We start from the raw sequence: 20,683 nt of genomic DNA on the forward strand, positions 1-20,683 counted from the left end.
TGCATTCATTGACAATAATATATTAAGAAATTGATTACTGCAAGCAGGAATATCTTGCATGAAAGTCAAACACTATTGCCCAGCTACACACTAACAATCGAAACTAAGGTCCCAACACTGCAAAGAGACCCTGCTGAGCAAAGTCACTCTTCCTCACACACTTCTGGGGAAGATTAACATTTGAAATGTTTCCTAAATAAAAACACCCATTTCCTCAACCACCATCTCATCGCACACAACTGATGGGCTCCCAACTCTTATTCTAAAGAAAATGAAAAGCAACAGCAATAAGTAATTTATTACTTCTTAATTAATTGAACAGACTGCAGAAAGCTAGGATGGGAGGAGGAAAGTAGGTCATCACTGGATCTTACTAAACTGCAGACCTTAAAGTCCTAAACGGTTTTGTTTTTGTAATGGAAGTTGATGGTTTATATGTTTTAGTGAAAACTCTTCACAAGTAGAATCTGGCTATTCAGCAGATCAGCTACAGGTGTTTTCTTTTAATAGTGTGCTAAAATAACCTAGACAAAAAACACACACCACTAAAGCTGATACAAGCATATTAACTATAATTTTAATGTAATCAAAACTATACACAATAGACACACAAATGTGCCAGTCAAATGAATTTCTTTGCTACTACAAACACGGTCTATCCATTGTCAGGTAGATGTGAAGTCGTGTAAGTGCAGCAGAAAAAGCAAAGGGGGAAAAAAAAAAAAAAAAAAAAAAGAGGCAGTAGCTAGCCCACAGGTAACCTGAACTCCTATCTTCTGTTGTCAGCAACTGTATACTGTGATAAAAACAGGAAATGTTTATACAGTGAGACTTGTGTTAAATGATTAAGTACAGTATATAAGAACATAAAGCAAGTTGTATGCGTCAACATATCTGTAAAATATATTTGTAAATCTCAGAAATATTGCATTTATGCTTCTAATGAAGTAGTCCCAATGACTTGGGGACAAGGAGAGGTAAAGAAACCCAATTCAGTCACTCATGACTGTTAAACCCAGCAATACTAACTCACATTCATGAATAATCTGCTATAAATGGGGCAAATGACTGAAAGGAGCAAATCAGTAAGTTATGAGAAGTTACTTTCCCCAATACCAGGGCACAAGATACTGATTCTCATTCATCACTAAAATGGTAACCAAAATAGCAATACTACTAATCTGAGATTAAGAAAGTTTCAGTTGGGTGGCGTGACCTATCTACCATGCAAAAAGATTTTAATCTGCTCCACTATGAAAAGTTGGTTTCAAATGGGGAATATTTTCAGGTACAGTACTAAATAAATGTATAGCAGCCAAGTAAGCAGCAGCAATCTTAATAACCTTATTTGGAGTGCGAGTCATATTTTTGCTGCACAGCAACATCAACACTACAAACTAGAGAAAGTTATTTACCATAATGCCTGTGTAATCACAGTTTATTTGGGTGATACAGAGGGAAGAGAAATCACACACTTTTTAGTCTAAAGGCTGGAAGAGCAGCCACAACACCTTGATGCAGCCTGGGCCAGCAGATCCAGATAACTGCAGATCTCCTAGACCCTCCCCCCAGCTTGCCCTCATTCATGGCTAGTTTCAAAAGGGCAGCACACAGGGCTTCAAGGCCTCTGAGTGCAGTTTCCCTTGGGCAACCTTAATAGGGGGTTTAAAGTGTGTAAAGCCTTGCACAAGCTTTCTGCACAAGGATGAATTACACACCAATGAGCCAAAGAACCCAGTACAGTGTTGCATAGAATATTCAGATTCAAGCCTCCAGCCCACCACCAATTTCAATGTTGCATCATTAAAAATGAATGACACTACATTTTGAGGCCCAGCAATATCATAATAAAGTGTACAGAGATGAGTTAGATTTAATGTAAAAATTAAAAACTTGGAATAAAAGAAATATGGGCACTGCAAAGCATTTTTCAGGCAAAAATCTTAAAGTCAATATATATTAAATTGGTGAAATCTACCAAAAATAAGTACTTATTTGCTAGTGCAATCAGTTCATGTCACAGGTTCTTCCACAGAACAGATTCTTATTCTTTTCCCGAATAAGAAAATCCCAGCAACCAAAAGCAGTTGTCTGCTAACTCAAATAGGGAACCTAAAAGCTTAAAACCACAAGCCAGTCTAATTTCAACTTCATCATACTTTAATGAAAGTTACCAATTCCAGAAACCTGACTGGTCAATTTCTAGGCACAATTCCAACAGCAACAAACCAGAAGTCAAGAAACTTCAGGCCAGTCTTTTTATTGCCCACCTTAAAGTTGACATATCCAAAAACACCCTTTCTTCTTGTTGTAGAAACTCTTTTTGTTTTCATTTTAAGAGAATAACCAACGTATTCCTTTTTGGGGTCATGTACATTGCAATGAATAATAAAAATGCTTCAGTTCCTCTAAGAATTTTAACACCTCCTACAACACAAATTAGAGCTTCCAGGCAGCCACTAAATCTCAAGACATGGATTACCTAAATAACAGTGCTCAAAAGTCAGAGATAAAATCCCTACCAGCCATAGGAGAACTTACACAACACATTCTAAACTAACAACTAGCATGTATTTTTTTGAAGAGAGAAAGCATGCGGAGACTAATTACTTTGCCACTTCAGGCTCTGGTCCTGCAAACACATACACATTTATAATTGTATTGAACTCAATGAGACTACCCATCTACATAAAGTTATTCACCTGAGTAAAAGTATGAAGGATCAAAGCCATAATTTGTACATATTCCTTTTATAATACAAAACTAAATACATGTACATTTTAAAATAAATTTAAGCTGAATTCAAACTGTGTTTTTTAATAAAATTAGTTAAAAAAGAGTAACTGTGTCTTTAGCAGGCATCTATCAGTGTCGCATGAATGGTGAATCCAACTTGCTTTAATTATGACAACTACAAAAAACTGGAACTTGCTCACTGAGGTACCTTTAAACAATGATTTGCGTATAACACATGAACATGAGGCAAATCTAAGGTTAGTTCACTTGGCTACAATCTTCAGCTAATAGAATCTTGGGCCCCAATCCTACAACGACTTACATATGTTCTCGATTTTAAGAACTGTGAGGCAATGGGAGTACTCCATTCACCATGGGTGAAAGCCTGGTTTCACTAAAAAAGTCAACGGGAGCTTTGCCATTGACTTCAGAGGGACCAGAATTCACCCCATACATGCAAGTCCTTGCAGGATCAGTCCTGGCTGTTATGCATTTTGATAACTAACTTTTGCCAATTTACAAACAAAATTTCTCCTCTTTGCTTTAATCCTAGACATGTGAAGTGTTACAATAATATTTTTTCCTCTGGATAAAATATTTCTGTGAATAATATATTTCGCTAAACAAAAATTAAGGCATCATATTTTCATGTCACTATGTAACAATATATTTGGGAGGGGGAGTACAGCTGCGTTGCAGCATTTTTGAAATTACTAGAAGGAATGCAATAGAATTTATTTTTTTCCTGTGAGAATGAAAGCAATGTAAGGTTTTATTTCTGAGGCTTCAGAACCACAGCTAAGAAATTGTATCATCTAACTGAGATCATGATATACCGCTTGATATGTTAAGAAAAAATGAAAACTTAGAAGAGTATAAATAATATTCCAAAAAAGCATTTTGCTGCAGACTAAATTACTTTGGCTATCTTGACATTTTAACTAAGGCCTCCAAAGAAACAAAAGTCCACCTTCAGCAAATATTCAACTTACAAATTTACTGGTAGGAGAACAAAACAGCTGGCATAAAATACACTAACGCTGGGGAAAATGGCATTTAAAAATGAATAAGTAGTCAAATTTTATGGAAAAGTATAACACCTTATTTTTGTATTTTAGTAAATACTTATATTAGCTAATTAAAAACTGATTTATCATACACGATCATCACCATAGGTGACATTTTGTAAAGTCTAATTTTCAGTTTAATGACTGTAGGACACAGAAAACCTAAGGACTGATATCAGGGGGTAACCGTGTTAGTCTGTATGCACAAAAACAACAAGGAGTCCGGTGGCACCTCAAAGACTAACAGATATATTTGGCCATAAGCTTTTGTGGGTAAAAAACCCATTTCTTCAGATGCAACTAAGGACCGATATCACTCCAAGCCCTTCTGGTTTTAAAAATATATGAATAATTAGAGAGATTCTAAAAGATATCAAAAGAAAATCTACTTTTGCTTGACAGCAGTTTCACTGAGTTGCACAGAGCTCTCTGAAGGCTTAAGTGTAGAGGAGTGAGTGCACATGAGCCTGGCTAATCCTTTAAACAAGAGTCAATCTCCGATTAGTAGTTTCTAATTAAAAAGCACTAACACACTCTTGTCTATATTCCTTTCATACTGAAACAGTTTCTCCAACAGCAAGGCCCTACTGGACAGCTACCACCTTTTCCCTGGCATTTCAGATTTGGAAGTCTACTTCGTTTATACAGTCCTCAGGGAGCATGTATAAACAAGAAAAAACACAACAAAGTCACCAGGGCACAGAGTGAACATGACACACTGTTGCTAACCGGCTGATAAACAAACTTTCCACAACGAGCAAGCCTTGGGGCGGTGGATGTGCCTATCAGGGGTCTTCAGAGGCAGACGTAGCAGTTTTCTATCTAGGAATGGAGGATGCATGGGAAGCAGTGAATCCTTCCCCCACTCCCTGGCAAGGAAGGGCCCTGCTTCAGGCAGGGAGGGCGGGGTGGGGTGGGGAGGCAGGAGGCTAGCTAGCCCCTCACTGCCAGCCTGGTGCTGCTGCACATATTTGTGGCACACTGCCGGGAATGGGGAGGGAGGGGAACAGCGGAGCCGCGCGGAGGCTGGGAGGCTTCCCCAGCCCCGAGGCAGGGCGTGCGGGGAAGCGGTGGCTGCAGCAGCACGGAGGCAGTCGCTTCCCACGCCCGGCAGGCAGGACCGACCCCGGCCCGGCTGTACGTGCGGGACCCGCCGCCACCCGCCAGTGAGAGCTGCCCAGACGCGCTGGGAGCGGTGACGGTGAGATGATGTCCCCGCACCGGTGAGGCAGCTGGAGCCAAAGCCCTTTCCCCAGGCCCCTCCCGCCGCCGGAGTGGCTCAGAGGACGAGCACGAAGCTTGCAACTGGTCTGCGCTCCCCCTGGCAGTGCCCTAGCGCCGGTGCTGCCCGTGCAGAGCCCGCCCCCAGGCTCGGGCTGGGGGCGCTCTGAGCCCCTGCCCCCTTCACCGGCGGGCGGCAGGGCACTAGGACCGGGCAAAACCCACCCACCAAGGAAGTGCTGCCTGGGATCCTGCTCGTTCTTCTGAGCCACTCCGGGGAGATGCACCGGGACCTCCGCCGCCCCAGAGACACACACACAGCCGGCAACCTCCGCGCAGCCCGGCCAAGGGCTCAGGGGACCTGGCGCCGCACGGGCGAGCTGGGACCCAGGAACGCCCCCGGCAGCGACAACCTGGGCTCCCGCCTCCCTCCTTCCCCGCCGGTGTGCAGACACCCCACAGCCGCGCTACTTACATCATCAAAGAGGGATCCAACGTTGGCTGTTACTAACAACATTCCGGTACCTGCCGCAGCCCCTTTCACCGCCATGACACCGGCAGGGGAGAGTTTAAAAATTCACACACTCCCCCAAACCCGCGGCCAAACGGGCTCTCCGTGGGAACGCCGGCGGGTGGGGAGGCGGCGGGGTGCGACCGGCGGGCCGGGGAGCCCTGGCCCCGTGGAAGTTTCGAAGTCAGTTTCAAAGCACCCCCGGGGGAGCCGCTGCCCCTCTGCCGCCCCTGCCTCGCTCACTCGCTCGGCTGTGCCCCAGGGGAGGAGCAGGAAGGTAAGCCAGGGATTCTCAGTCCTCCCGCCGAGGGGAGGCACGGAGACATCAGTGCCAAGCAGCCCCTGGGCTCATTGCTGCCGGATCTCCCTCTCCCCGGCGCCTGGGCTGGAGGCGAAGACTTTGTTCTTAGATTTCCCCCTTCGCAGCCATTAGGCTCCTGCCAGGAAAGTTCCTGCTGGTGGAGGCGGCGGCTGAATCCCTGTGCATGGCCAGGCTCTGCGGAAGGGGCTCCAGCGCTCTCCCCGCACGCACCCGGGAAGCGGCACTGCGCGAAGCCCCTCGCACAGCCAGAGCTGCCCTTGTCGCTGCTGCTACTCCCAGCCTTTGGCTGCAATAACAGAGGCAGCAGGGACTAGGGCTCTGCGCTCTCTGACGTCACAGGCCTGACACGACAGGGCTGCTCTTAAAAGGGCAACGTCATCTAGCTCCCTGCTGCTGTCCAAGGGGAAGAGAGATTGGCAGGCGTGTCCCCACCTGCAGGGCCAGGCGGCCTTGGCAGGGGCTGAATGAACGGGAGTTAGGTCCGTTTTGCCCGCTCTGTGCCTGTCTGTGAATGATCTGCGGTTTATCACTGGCTGAGGATACCGTGCATGTTAATCCAACCAAGGGGACTTTGTCTCCTGCTTTCACTAGTGAGTTTAAGAGAGTTTTCTCTACAATACTCTCTAAGGGACACTCCCCTCCTGTCTCCCTGATGGGGGAGGGAAGGTTGAGGCACCGGCATACAGGTCCATGTACACATCCCTTTTCCCCTACTCTAGCTCAGTAGATAAAGCACTAGACTGGGACTCAGTAGACCTCAGTTCCATTACTGGCTTGGCCACTGCCTGCTAGGTGACTTTGGGCAAGTCAGTTTAGTACACCGTGTGTGAACTTCCCCATGTGCAAAATGGGGATGATGATACTGATCTCCTTAGTAAAGCACATCATGACAAGTGCTATATAAGCACTCAGTTGTAAGGCTCCTTGATGTCTGGTAGCACGTTGGGTGTAGACCATGCTCAGAAGCAAGTGCTATAGGCATTAGACTCTCAAGGTTCCAGCCCATGGTGAGAGACACTCAAAGTCTCATGAACAACAAAGGATTGCCTTGGTGGGACTGCCCAGTATACACAATCCAATCCTCTGTATGTTTGTTTTAATGTTTATCCAAGAAAAAGACAAAAACCCAACACACAATAGTTCCCAATCCCATGATATGAAAGCAGAGCTCCTCATGCCTAGCACCAGGGACACTCCCTGAAGGAAGTAATCACGCACTGGCCTGCAGTCCCCCAGTCAGAGTTCAGTCTTTCAGTCTTGCAACCCCATTTGTAGGTATTCTCAAGTATTCAATTATCAAGGGGGCTAGCACAGCCCCCTTGCCTGCAATAGGCTGCTGATTATCCGTTCTCTCCCAGCTCATGCCTTCTCTCCACAGGCTGCCTCTGACCTACTGCTCCTGCTCAATGCATCCTCTGGCTCCCTCCTGAGCCAGATCCCCTCCCTTCCCCGTGCTGGATGAAGTATGGAGTCCGGTGGCAGGATGTTGTGCTGGAAGTTAACATTGCCCTATAGGAGCTCACAGATTCATCACAACACCTTGAGAGAAGCAGGATTATAAGTAAGTAATGATTCCAGCAGGGGCCAAAATCACCTATCCAATGAATTTGGCTGTTTTCCCCACTTGCTGCTGAGAAGAGCAGCCAACCACACATAGCAGCCCAGAGTGGTGCCAGTCCCTTCTCCCAGTGAGCAATGAGATGGCTCCTCTGCTCCTCCTTCCTCTCTAAAACACCTAGCCTGGGAAGGGGCAGAGTGGGGTGAAGAACCCCTGAAGCCCCTTCCCAGGCCTGAGGAGAGGAGTAAAGAACCCCAGGAGCTGCAGGAGAGGCAGAACAAATGTGGGGTCACAACTGATGTGTGAGGACTTGGGGGACAGGATTGATTTGGAGTTTGTGACAGAATTAATTGCTGGACAGAAGAATGGGCAGATGGGGTAATGAGATCTCACCCACACTTTTCAGACCACTTTAAGCACAGAGAAAAGCATCGTACAAAGAAGAAAAAATATAAAGTTTGTATTTCAATTCATATATACAGAAGGGAATCGATATCTTCTGTTAGCACAAATTCAAGTGCTGGACCAGATGCTTAGAGTGTATCTGGAAGGCTTGACAGTACAAGACATCATAAAAGCTAGTGAGTATTGACTGATTTAATGAAGAGTCTGTGAGAAAAACCTCCTTGTTTGGGAAAAGAAGACCCTCCATTAGGATAGTGGTTTACATGTTAGATGGAGGTTAAGTCCTACACAAGCTGACAAATGAAATGTAAGTTCCAGTGTGGAAACTGGTTCTCCATTACCCTAAGGGAATTGTAGTGAGAGGATAAGAAAGAGGAATCAGAGTTATTCCAGATGTCCTGTAAAGCTATTTTGGGAAGAAGTGTCAATATCAGTGTGATAATAGCAACTATAATTATAACTACTATATAATGAAACTATAATTTGTAAAAAGAGTGTTACAATAGGTAACTTCCCAATAAGGGGTGTTAAATATACTATCATATTGTATGTATATGATAATTTCTAAGAATGTAGAGAATTTTACTTTCCGAAAGTGATTGATGAGAGAGGACTGTATGTGTGGAGGAAGGATTCAAACCTGAATATTGCAGTGTTTTGGCTTTCTCTCTGTTATGCTTCAACACTGAATATGGTGTCAGAAGTGAGTCGGCGCCTACAGGCACAGGAAATCAGAAGCAAAAAAGCCAACTAAACAAAACCACACAAATTAAACAATAATCGTAGCAGCATACCAGATTCATGTCCCTGAGCCGATGGACGTAAAGGAGATGTGTTTAGCAATTGGACATTCTTTAGGCCACAATGAAAAAACTACAGAATAGCAACATGGAAACAAAACAAAAAAAACCAGCCAGCAGCCACACTGTACATTGTAATGGACAAAGGCTGACATATGCTCCAACAGTATCTAGATACATCAGCAGCAGACCAGGAAGACCTGTGTAAAATCCTAGAGGTGCCCCCAAAAGAGTTTTCAACCCACAAACAATGTTGTATATGAAAAGTATCTTTCAACAATTGTGATCAAGAATCTGGAGAAACAATAGATCGGTAAATTGCCAGACTACTGGACAACGGTTGACTCATCTGATTATCAAAGATTAAAAGATGAACAAATTTGGGATAGATTAGTAATAGGGGTGAAAGATACAGAAGCTTGAATGTGAATGCCTAGAAAGCCCTCAATAACTCTACCAAGAGCTATAGATGTGTGCAAAGCTAGTGAACAAACTCATATCCAAATGCCGAGAATAAGTGGAGCAGACACACACACATAATTTACCAAGCAGCACAGGGAAAGTAGTAAAACACAAAGAAACATACCAACATTCATGCAAAAGCAAATGTACAAATACAAAGTAGAGGAGACAAACAAAACACAAAGGAAGAGCGGGGAGGTGGGGGAGGCAGGGTAACTAGAGAAAAACATGAATATGGAAAAATGCCCTACATAAGGGGGGGGGTCATATACAATAATTGTGGCAAGAGAAATCATTATGCCAAAGCTTCCTAATGAGAAAAGCAAAGGAAAAAAAATTGCACCATATCAAGGAATCAATGACAGAGCATCAGATTTTGCACGTATGACATTAATGCACTGCAAACCAGCAAAAAATAAATGGTTTATAATCAGACTAGCACCCCATGCAAAGACAAGACAGCAGCACACAAATAGGATACTGAAAGCCAAATACACAGTGGGCCATTAATGAATATGCTAAGCTACAAAGAATTCCTCATCATTTTGCAGGAGAAAAAATCAAAACTGCAACCAAGAAAAGTCAAATTAAAATTGTATGATGGCAATGCCACTAAGACAGTGTAAATTACAAAAAGAATACCAAGGAAAAGTATACAGGCTGAAATTTGAGGTAGAACATACAATACAGGAAACCCTGTTTTCAGCTAAAAGTTAGTTCCTGGAATTACTGACACTCCTCCTGGGACAAACATTTCACAAAATAGACACACAAGCAAAATAAACAACCTATCCAGAGCAGCCAATGCAGTGTAGCATCCCTGTAGCAGTACTGGATAAAGAAAGCTGGTATTTCTCTGCATATTGGACACCAGCAGGTAGATACAGATGAAAGAGAATGCCTCTTGGGATCCAACCTCCAGCAGGAAAATAATCAACGTTGTTAGCAATACATACCAACAGGACTCTCAGGGATCGGTATCACAGCTGATGATATTCTAGCATACCAACGTGGACACAGCGTGGCAGAAGCTGTGGTAATCATGACCAGAACCTCGCTTGTCTACTAGAAAGTGCCGGGGAAGTATCTGAAATTGAATAAATCCAATATGAAATTGCAATTCACTGTAGTATCCTTCTTGGGACATTTGCTGACCTCGCAAAGGCTACAACAAAAGGAAAGAGCAATACAGTAGGTGCCAACACCTAAAGATGTTAAATCAGTTCAGAGACTTAGGGCTAGTCTACACCGGCAATGCTAAAGCGCTGTCGCAGCAGCGCATTAACATGGCTCGTGTAGTCGCGGCAGAGTGCCGGGAGAGAGCTCTCCCAGCTCTCTAAAAAAACCACCTCCAGCACTAGTGCACTGTCTATACTGGCACTTTACAGCGCTGAAACTTGCTGTGCTCAGGGGGGTGTTTTCACATCTCTGGGCGAGAAAGTTGCAGCGCTGTAAATTGCCAGTGTAGACAAGCCCTTAGGATTTGTGAACTTTCTGAAAAAAAGTTTTCCAAGCCTCTCAAATGTGTGTGAACCCTTGAGGCAACTACTGGACAAAGCTGCAGCACACACATTGTTATCGCAACATGATCCTGCCATCACAGTTTCAAGTCAGCAGGACTTGATGAAATTCTCCCTAGGGTACTTAAGAAACTAGCCAAAGCAATCTCTCAACCATTAGTGGTTATCTTCAAAAATTCATGGAGGACAGCTAAGGTCCCAGACTACTTGAGAAAGGCAAACATAGTTCCTATCTTCAAAAACAGGAAAGAGGAGGACCTCCTGAATTTTAGACCACTCAGCCTAATTTTCATACCCAGAAAGATATTGAAACGGATTTATTGTTTAATCTGCTCAAACCTAGAGGATAATAAGGTGATACACAATATAAATTTGTCAAGAACAAATCATGTAAAACCAATCTAGTTTCCTTCTTTGACAGTGTAGCTAGCCTAGTGTGTAGAGCAGAAGCAGCAGAAGTGATATATCTGGACTTCAGTAAGGCTTTTGACACAGTCCCACATGACATTCTCATAAGCAATATGGTCTAGGTGAAGTTACTGTAAGGTGGATGCATAACTGATTGGAAGATTGTTCTTAAAGAATAGTTACCCATCGTTCAATGTGAAACTGGGAGAATGTACCCAGTGGGGTCCTGCAGGGTTCTGTCCTAGGTTTGGTACTATTCAATATTTTCATTTATGACTTAAATGATGGAGAGGAGATTATGCTTACAATATTTGTAGAGGACACTAAGCTAGGAGGGGTTAGATTCACTTTGGAGTACGGGATTTGAATTCAGAATGATCTTTATAAATTGGAAAACGGGTGTGAAATCAATGAGAAAGATACATAAGAGAAAACCAGATGACAGGTGATAGAGGATGGCGTCAGCAATCAGAAAGTGGGAGTGGAGCAATATAAGAAAAAGATACAAGAGAAGATAAAGGTGGAGGGACTATGATGTTATAAGCAAAAGTAGTTTCTATCTTGTTTCACAGATAAGCAAAAGTAGTTTGTATCTAATGCAATGAAAAGGGGTAGCCTAGGAATCTCTGAGTCAGCATCCCCAAAGTTTTGAGGGTTGAGTGCCCCCCCTTACCCTATCTGTGACTCCCCAGCCTCCCCGAGCTAGACAGGAGTTAGGGGGCTGAGACTAGGGCTGCAACTGGGAGTGGGTCTGGGGCCAGGACCGCAGCCAGGGGCTGCGGCTGGAGTGGGGGTGGGAGCGGAGCCACAGCTGGCTTGCGGTGGGGACCAGCTGGCCCGCAGCCAGGTGCAACTCCACTCCCGGCCTTGCCACCAGCCTTGGCCCTGGGCCAGAAACGGAGCCATGGCCAGCGGCTGAGGCTGGGGACGGGGCCAAGTGTGCACAGGGCTGGGAGCCAGGGATGTGGCTGGGGGCCAGACCACAGCAGAGCTGGGGGCGGGAAGGGGCTGGGTGGCACTCCCTCCCCACCACTGTAGGCCCTGGCCCGGGCCCTGCCATGTGCCCTGGACAGTCCTCCATGCCCTCTGGGGGGAGGGGTGCCCCACACTTTGGGGACCTCTGCTCTAGATGTGATTATAATTCAAATGATAATAATTAATCACTAAAACAGGCTCTCAAAGGAGATTGTAAAGAGGTGGGCCTCCTTAAGCACCTCCTTTTGGATAGGTGAGCCCCACCTCACTGAGTAGCAACCAATCTACTTGCACAGATCAAGGCAATAAGAAGCCAAACCAAACTAGTGAAAAGAAGTATCACCTTCACTGAAGGCCCAGAGAAGGAGTACATGTAAACACAAATCAAGCGCCCTTACCTCAGGACCCAGGTTCAGATCTCCCACATTATAAGTCCAAAACACAGTCACTGTGCCTGGTCAGACTAAGCTCCTGGAGCGGGAGAGAGACCACCTCCTTGTGCAGGCTATTCAGCTTCTAGGCTCCTTCCCCCCACTCATCTTCCTCTTTCTGCTTAAACAGGTCACTGGGGCAGAGCAGGGAGTGTCCTAAATTGCACCCTGGCTGATCTGTGACCTCCAGGCTGACCCTGGAAGGGTCAGTACACTCTTTCCTAGAGGTGTAGGGTCACAGTGATGTTAAGATGGTGATTATTTTGAATGATCTGAGGGGAGCAAGGTAGGCATCAGCAAGGCCAACAAGTGGGGGGAAGCCGGTACAAATTACCGGGGCCCGGCGGTCCAGAAGGGGACCCGGGGTCCAGCTTCCCCCCCTCTCGTTGCCTTACTGGGGCCCCGCGGTCTGGAAGGGGGCCCGGCTTCCCTGGCTCCCCCCACGCCCTCGTCCCTGTTTAGCTGGTCCATCCTTGCTGGGGGGCCTGAAAAAAAATTTTCACCGAGGCCCGAATCCGCTCTTGGTGGCCCTGGGCATCAAGAAAAGCCAAAGAGAAAGAGTTAAATCAGTGATGTCAAAAGCAGCCAAGAGGAGGCTAAAGACCAAAAAAGAGGCCCTGAGATTTAGCCAGGAAAGGGTCATTGGTGAGACCACTTCCAATAGCACAGTGGGGCAGAAACCAGACTGGAGGGGATCAAGGATGGAGTATATGAACACAACTTTACATTACCTACCTTTTTTTTTTAATAAATGTATTAAATTGGGCAAATGCAGGGATCTATGATTGGCAATAGAGATGGAGAGAAGAAGCTATTCAAAAAATGAAGGTTCCCTCTGATTCCATGAAGGAGCTGTTATTATCTTGTGATACCTTCCTTCTCCACTCCTGGCAAAGCATCACTCATGATCCTGAAAAGGTTGACTCAGCTGATTGATTATGTTTCCTGCTTACTCATATAGGTAAAGGAGGGTTATTCTCAGTTTGAAAAGCTGGTTTAGCAGTCATATTCAGTCCGAAGAAAATCCACCAGTCATTTTTGTAACTTAGTAACTAATTAAATGTGGTCAATCTTTTACTCTGTTAACAAAACCAATCTTGCACTTCCCACATGAGCAAATTTCCCAATGACTTCAATCAAAATTCTCCCTGACTCCAATGGGGTTTCATCTGCATTAAGATATAAGATTGTTTTGCCTAATGGGAGAAGCAAGAAAGTGATGAAAGTGTTCTCAGACCTTGTGACATTCCCCAGGGTATAGTCTGGATTGGTGAACAGCAGTGTCGCCTGAACTCTCTAGCCCGGGGTGCTTTTTACACTGCTTTGCTGGTGAACAACCACCTCTCCAGGGTCTACTCACACGCAGCCACTAGCATGTAAAAATCACTCCCAGCTGAATACATGAATGCTCTCCCAGCCATCTAGGAATTATATACAGGGCAACATCTGCATATTCCTAGCCTCAGCCCTGTTCCCCAGAAATGTGTGTCTTGTACTGCTTAGTATTCTAAACTCATAAGAAGTCCCTCATTCCAGCACTGAGAATGATATTCACCAGCCTTGTTATCCCAAATGGAGTTTTCCGCACACTTTAATCCAAACACACACTGGTGAAGATAAAACGAAAAAACAAGTTTATTAACTAGAGAAAGATACATTTTAACCGATTACAAGCATATAAATCAGGATTGGTTACAAAAAGAAATAAAAAGATAAACATGCAAGCTAATTCCTAAACTTTACCAAGGCTAATAGAAAAAAAACAATGACTTTTTCTCACCAAAAGCCTACAGTAGCCTGCTGGCTATAAAACCTCCAGGCCAGGACCAGTCCCCCCAGTTCAATGATGCTTCTTTTGTCTTTCAAGCCGATCTTGCTGCTGTGAGTAGAGATGGAGGGAGGGAGGTGAGGTGGAGGTCAGTATCCCATTTTATATCCCACTCCCCTCTTTGAGGATAACCCCTCCTCAGCTGGAGTGCCGACTAACAGTAGCCTGTGTATGGAAGGTTTGAAGTGTTTCCGGGAGGAAATGTAAATTCTTTGTTTATACCTCTCTCCTACTAGTGAATAGCCAATTAAATAGGTAATTTAACCCTTTAACACTTTACTGATGTGCCAGTGTTTCTTTGTCTCTGAGAAAATTATTTGTGGGCGTTACCCAGAGCGACAACAATTTCAGTAACAATCATATAGCAAAATTTCATAATTTTACATGCAGTGGTGTTACACCCATTTCAACAGGATAATAATATTCAGCAGATTATGAGTTTTCAAGTGATATCTCACAAGGCATTCTTTGTACAAACTATATCAAACATATAAAAGTGGTGAACATGGGATACAGGTTGTCACACTCCTACTCATAGGCATCAATATCTTGCAAGTTCTGACTCCATTATTCCCATGTCTGTCTCTTCTTTTCCTCCTCTGGAGCAAGCTAGGTGGACATGAGGATGTTTTGTCCTTAAGTTTTCCTTTTTAAAACAAATTAGGTCCCTTTCAGCAAAGCTCCTCCTGCTACTGGCTTCTGAATCCTGTTCACTGCAGATTTCTCCCAGGGAAAAAAGATGAGGTGGCTTGGATTGTTTTTTGTACAGACACCCAGCATGTTAGTCACTCGAGCAACTGACAATAAGCAAGCTCCACTGGTTCACACACCTTCTGTATTTGGCTGCAACTGTGCTCTTCACTCTCATAACATCATAGATCTGACAGAGTTAGGATGCTCTAAAGGGGTAGTTCACCCCCCCCCTACAAATTTTTAAATTAAGAAACTATCCCTAATAGTTCTCTAGGTTTTTTTGTTCTGTTTAAAGAGTAGCTCTCATTTTCTGATTTTTAGATAAATATTTCAAAATTCATCGCTTGCCTTTAGTTCCAAGTGAGAGGAGGTGCTGCTGATGGATAGAGGGGACAGTAGTCATCATATCAACACTAAGACTATGGCTACACTGGTGCTTTACAGCGCTACAACTTTCTCGCTCAGGAGTGTGAAAAAACACCCCCTGAGCGCAGCAAGTTACAGCGCTGTAAAGCGCCATTGTAAATAGTGCCCCTGTAAACTGTAAGCTAATCCCCTCATGGAGATGGAGTACCTGCAGCTCTGGGAGACCTCTCTCCCAGCACTGGTGAACGACCACACTCGCACTTCAAAGTGCTGCCGCTTTGAAGTTTTGAGTGTAGCCCCGGCCTAAGGAGCTGAGAACCAGAGTCCCAGCTGCTCTGCTAGAAACTCTGCCTGTGGGAAGGGGAAAAAGGAATCAGCTCTAGATATGCAACAGGAAACCCATAAACTACCTGCTCCTGAGGGTGGGATATAAAATATAAGGCCATGATCATGGAAGTACATTACTTACAAACACAAAATACTACTGGAAAATACATTAACCAAATATCACTGTTTCATATTGCAGATGAGCAAAGGATTACATGAATTTTAATCCTTTGCAAAATACAGTATAATCTCTCCCCTTTAACCTATTAATATATCTATAAAAGAGCTAGTAACATGGTTACAGGGAGAGCTGCACTTTAGGCCCCTTTCAGTCCTTCTCAAGCATATCCTTCAGGTGACAGGCCTGAGTTCCTGCACCTTTCTTGAAGGATGACACTACGCGATCCATCCACTCTTGGATTGAATCTCTGGGTGGCAACCCCGTTTCCCAACCATGTTAACCCAATAGGCCCAGTTGTTTTCGCTCCTTCTTGTCCTTTAATAATGTTAGATGGAATCCTGTGGCTGAGAGTGAATGGATTGCAAAAGGAGATGAAGAGCTTGTACATTTCAGCAACTGTGAGGTTTGCAAAGTAAAAGGATTTGTGTTAACAGGGCAAATTGGAGCATTGCTAAAAGAGGATAGAGTTAAGTTTGGATGGGCAATCTTAACTGTGCATTTCCCGGTTTTCAGAAGTCTGAGTTTTTACTCAACCCAGCATTCTGCAAGCGGACAATATACCACCAAGCAATCTTAACTCTACATTAACATAGTTTTTTGCCATTGAATTCCTCCAAAGGTACACCTCTACCCAGATATAATGCTGTCCTCGGGACTCAAAAAATCTTACCGTGTTATAGGTGAAACCGCGTTGTATCGAACTTGCTTTGATCCACCGGAGTGCACAGCCCTGCCCCCCTCCTCCTCCGGCGCGCTGCTTTACTGCGTTATATCTGAATTCATGTTATATCGGGTCGCATTATATCGGGGTAGAGGTGTATATAGCAAGTAGAGGAAAGGGATAAAACAAAGGTCTATACTCATATTTTCCCTTACCTAAACCTTAATATTTCCTTGCAAGCTTTGGTAAATTCCATTCAGACCAGTTACCTCCATCTAAGTTTGGGACAAAGAGAGAGAGTCTGTTTATTGCAGTTTTTCCCTTTCTCTGTGCCTTTGTCAGCATCTTCTTCCTAGGCAGCTGCTGACAACCCATTCAACCCTTCCCTCTCTTTCTTCTTACTCTAACAACTCTAAGGTGCAATCTGTTTTGAACCTAGACTTAGATCTGGAAAGAGTAAACCTTGCCAGCCTGGTTGGAGCCAGGTAAAACCATTCCCCAATCAATAATTTCCCCATTGTTTCTTTAATGACCCTTGATAGTCTGTGGACTGTACCTTATCTTTGCCATATCTTTGTTCTCTTCTTCTCCCCCTCCCCCAACAGCCTACTTTGATTTAACTCCTTGCTGCCAGATAGGATAATATCAACTACGTAAAACTGAGGTGCATGTGCTATTTGCAAAAAAATAATTATAAACATAACTCCCTTATTCTCCTCAGCTAGATATTATCAGACAACTTTAATAGATGATATTAAAATAGAAATGAAGGGCTTTGACCAAATAAGAAAACATCCTGCTTTATTAGTATCTACTCACCATCACAGTTTGTTAATATGTGCCATTCCTTGAGTCCGTGCTTTTTTAAATGGATCTGATTATTATACTGTTCTCAAACACACACACACACACACACACACACACACACACACTTCATCATGAAGCATTTAAAGTTGGTATACACACAACATATCTGACACAAACTCACAGAGCAAGGAAGGTAAAACTTAAGCCACCCAACTGTACATACCTCCTAGGTGCACACCCAGAGGCACACACCTTACTCTTAACTACAGCAACCATACACCACAGACCACACACCACAGTCTTAATGCAGTAAAGGGGTGTATGCAGAATGTCAATATGGGCACAATTATCCCCCCACCCCAATAACACTAGTAGTTGTGGATGTTTGATGTAGTAGTTGGTTTTATCGGGAAAGGTAGCTTGGAAAAGAGCTGTGTGCAGAATATGGATAAAAGTGGTGATGGAAGGCTCTCATCCCTAGGGGCAGAGCTATGGTCAGAGTGCAGAGTCTGTATGATGCAGCGGTTGTATGCACTGTCAAATGTCTGAACTTTTCATTTAATTGCTTTTGTAGGTTACAGTAAGGAACTCTTGTGTGGAGAACCCTTAACTACTTCACAACAAACATTTTAATGTATTAGTTTCCTAGATTGTGTAATGCTTAGTTTGGAGTGGCTTTGATCAGGCAACCTATAGGGCAAAGAAGTGCAGATGTTGATGTATGATCATTAATCAGCCAGCAGCTCCATATAAACATTCATGTGCCAGTAGGTGCCAGAAAACCCTTCTGTGATTTTAGTTTTCTGTTACCTTTTATATCTCCTGACAGAGTAGGATTTCCTTATGCATTCTGCATATAACACAAGCCTTCAAGCACAAAATCCCCAGCCCTCAAAAATGCATGCACCTAACTCACCAGGTGACTTGAGAGTAAGGCTAGAGAAGATTGGTGGACTGTTAGGGAGTGGATTCAGCCTCATAGCTGCACCGGTTGTAGGGTTAGATATCAAGCCTTGAGTATGGTTAGGGTAGGTTGGGTCAGTTGAAAGCTGTGGGAAAAGGTTAGACTTTAAGCAGTGCAAAGATCTCGGACTAAGTTTAGCGTTAGGAATGGTTGGTGACTTTCAGAATGAATTATTGTAGGGCTCCCTGGGCAATTGTAAGATTGAGTCAATTTGGTCTTTTTGATAGGGTTGCCAACCCTCCAGGATTGCCCTGCAGTCTCCAGGAATTAAAGATTAACCTTTCATTTGGGAATATGTAACATGATGAAATCTCCAGGACTATATCTGACTACAATTGGCAACCCTATTTATCGGGCCTAGAATCAACACTGGGGCCTGGAGGGCTCCCTCAACAAAGCTTGGCGTGGGGCTGAAAGGCCTCCCTGGGCCAGCATTAGGGTTATGGATGATAGCACAAATCAGCCTATGGATCGTTTGAGGGGCTCTGGGGCTCCCTGGCCTAGTGCTAAGGTCATTGCAGGTAGTGCTCCCTGGCCCAAAGTTACAATGCATAGGTTCCCAGGGTCAGGGTGAGGGTTGAAATTCATACAGTTTTCTGGGCCAGGGTTCTATCTATAGAGGATAGGGCCCGCCGGCCTATGGCTAGTCTGAGAGATGATAGGGATCGTTGGCCCCAGACTATGGTTAGGGTCAGGGATAGTTGGGCTCCCCGCGCCCCCCGCCAGGGTGAACATTACCAAGAGTAGGTCTCCCGCAGTCTGCATTAGGGTTACAGAGGTTAGGGATTCCTGGGCTAGGATTAGGGTTCAGGCCAGTTGGTCTCCCAAAACTAGGGCTACAGAGGTTACAACTTAGGGTTGGGGCTAGTACTGCTCCCTAGGACTGGGTTAGGGTTACAGGGGGTAGAGTTCTCCGGGGTAAGGCTGAGTTTTGAGCTGGTAGTCTTCCCTTGAATTAGGTGTGTGTCAGGGCCAGCAGGACTCTAGAATGGGTTAGGGTCTGGTCATGTTCATCAAGCTGGTGTTGGGTCCAGGGCTCACAGGGATTCCTGGGATGGAATTTAGACCAAGGTCCACTACATTTGCATGGCCATGCTTGAGGCTGGTTCCAGTTGGTGGCCTTAGGCTAGGTTTAGGATGGAGTCTTGCTGGTGATAGAGTTAGGGTTAGTTGGTGGCCATTGACTAAAGTTGGGGTTAGCATTGGTGGCAGCTGTGTCCCCCACACTAACGTTAGGGTGGAGCCCATTTATCATCCCACCAAAATTCCCAAATCCCCCAAAATAAAAAATGAATGGTCAGACCCTCCCCCCCCCCAAATTGTGAGATTGGCCACAATATCATGAGGGTTTTTAAAGAATGTTTAAATGGTTTTTGAACTATTTCTGCCATTCCCAGTGTGTGTATGTGAAAATTAGTGGTGCCAACTTATAGCCAGCGCCGGCTCTACCATTTTTGCTGCCCCAATCAAAAACAACAACAACAACAACAAAAACCCGGTCAGACTGCTGCCCGAACTGCCGAAGCAAAGAAAAAAAAAAAAGCTATGCCACCCCAAGAATGGACAGACGTGCTTCCTCTGCTGGTGCCTGGAGCTGGCCCAGCTTATAGCAAGAAACAAGATTTGCCCTCCTAAATCAGTTCATTTAGTGCCCTCCAGCCTTCACATCTGCCCCAGTCTCCAGCCACACATCAACTGTTGTGTGGCAGATTGGCAGCTCTTTACATACACACCCAAACTCCATGTCTCACCTCTGCTCCTCTTGGAGCTGTGGAGGATCTTCAGCTTGGCAGGCAGACAGGCAACTCCAGGGGATCTTCACTCCCTTTTCTCACTCCTGGTGTAGTAAGCACAGAGGGGGGCTAGGGAAGAGCAGATTACACAGGAACTAACCTATTGTTCATAAACCACCCTGAGCTGCTGGGCTCTTTCTGCTCCCTCCTTCCTAGGAGGCAGGCACCAAGCGCGTGGCTGGGGTGGCAAGCTGCGGGGGGCGCCTGCCGGTCGCCATGAGGACGGCAGTGAGGCTGCCTTTGATGGTATGCCTGCGGGAGGTCCACCGGTCCCGCAGTTTCAGCGGCAATTCGGCGGCGGGTACGCTGAAAGTGCAGGACCGGTGGACCTCCCGCAGGCACGCCGCTGAAGGCTGCCTCACTGCTGTGCTTGGGGTGGCAAAATACATAGAGCCGCCCCTGCTCCTTCCCACTCCCCTTTTGTAAGAATGGTGTCAGCTGATACCTCTCCCCACCCCACCTCCTTTCTTCCCCAAAACTGCTCTGGCTTCTGAGGGCCCCCCCTTTCCCCACTCTTTCCCCAAAACTGCTCTGGCTTCTGAGGGCCCCCCCTTTACCCACTCCTTCCCCAAAACTGCTCTGGCTTCTGAGGGGAGCAGGCAAGAGCATTGCCTGCCTCCTGCATGCAGCAGTCATTGACTCTTCTT

The 20,683-nt window shown here is 45.1% G+C and overlaps 1 protein-coding gene across 6 annotated transcripts in view; it reads right to left on the minus strand.

Annotated features, from left to right (window-relative positions):
* Positions 1–6,170, minus strand: part of INPP5A (inositol polyphosphate-5-phosphatase A) — a 420,765-nt gene extending 414,595 nt beyond the window's left edge. For 5 of the 6 annotated variants that reach the window (XR_004646390.1, XM_034775172.1, XM_034775171.1 and 2 more), the window contains exon 1: positions 5,500–6,170. Coding sequence is in view for 5 of the 6 variants with exons in the window: in XM_034775172.1 (XP_034631063.1) it covers positions 5,500–5,574 (75 nt within the window). In the remaining variant the exon portion in view is untranslated. The remainder of the gene's footprint in view (positions 1–5,499) is intronic. The other variant, XM_034775174.1, reaches the window with a different exon arrangement.
* Between the last annotated feature and the right edge of the window lie 14,513 nt (positions 6,171–20,683).

The sequence above is a fragment of the Trachemys scripta genome, chromosome 7 (genome assembly GCF_013100865.1).
Source record: "Trachemys scripta elegans isolate TJP31775 chromosome 7, CAS_Tse_1.0, whole genome shotgun sequence".
In the NCBI taxonomy this organism is placed as follows: domain Eukaryota; kingdom Metazoa; phylum Chordata; order Testudines; family Emydidae; genus Trachemys; species Trachemys scripta.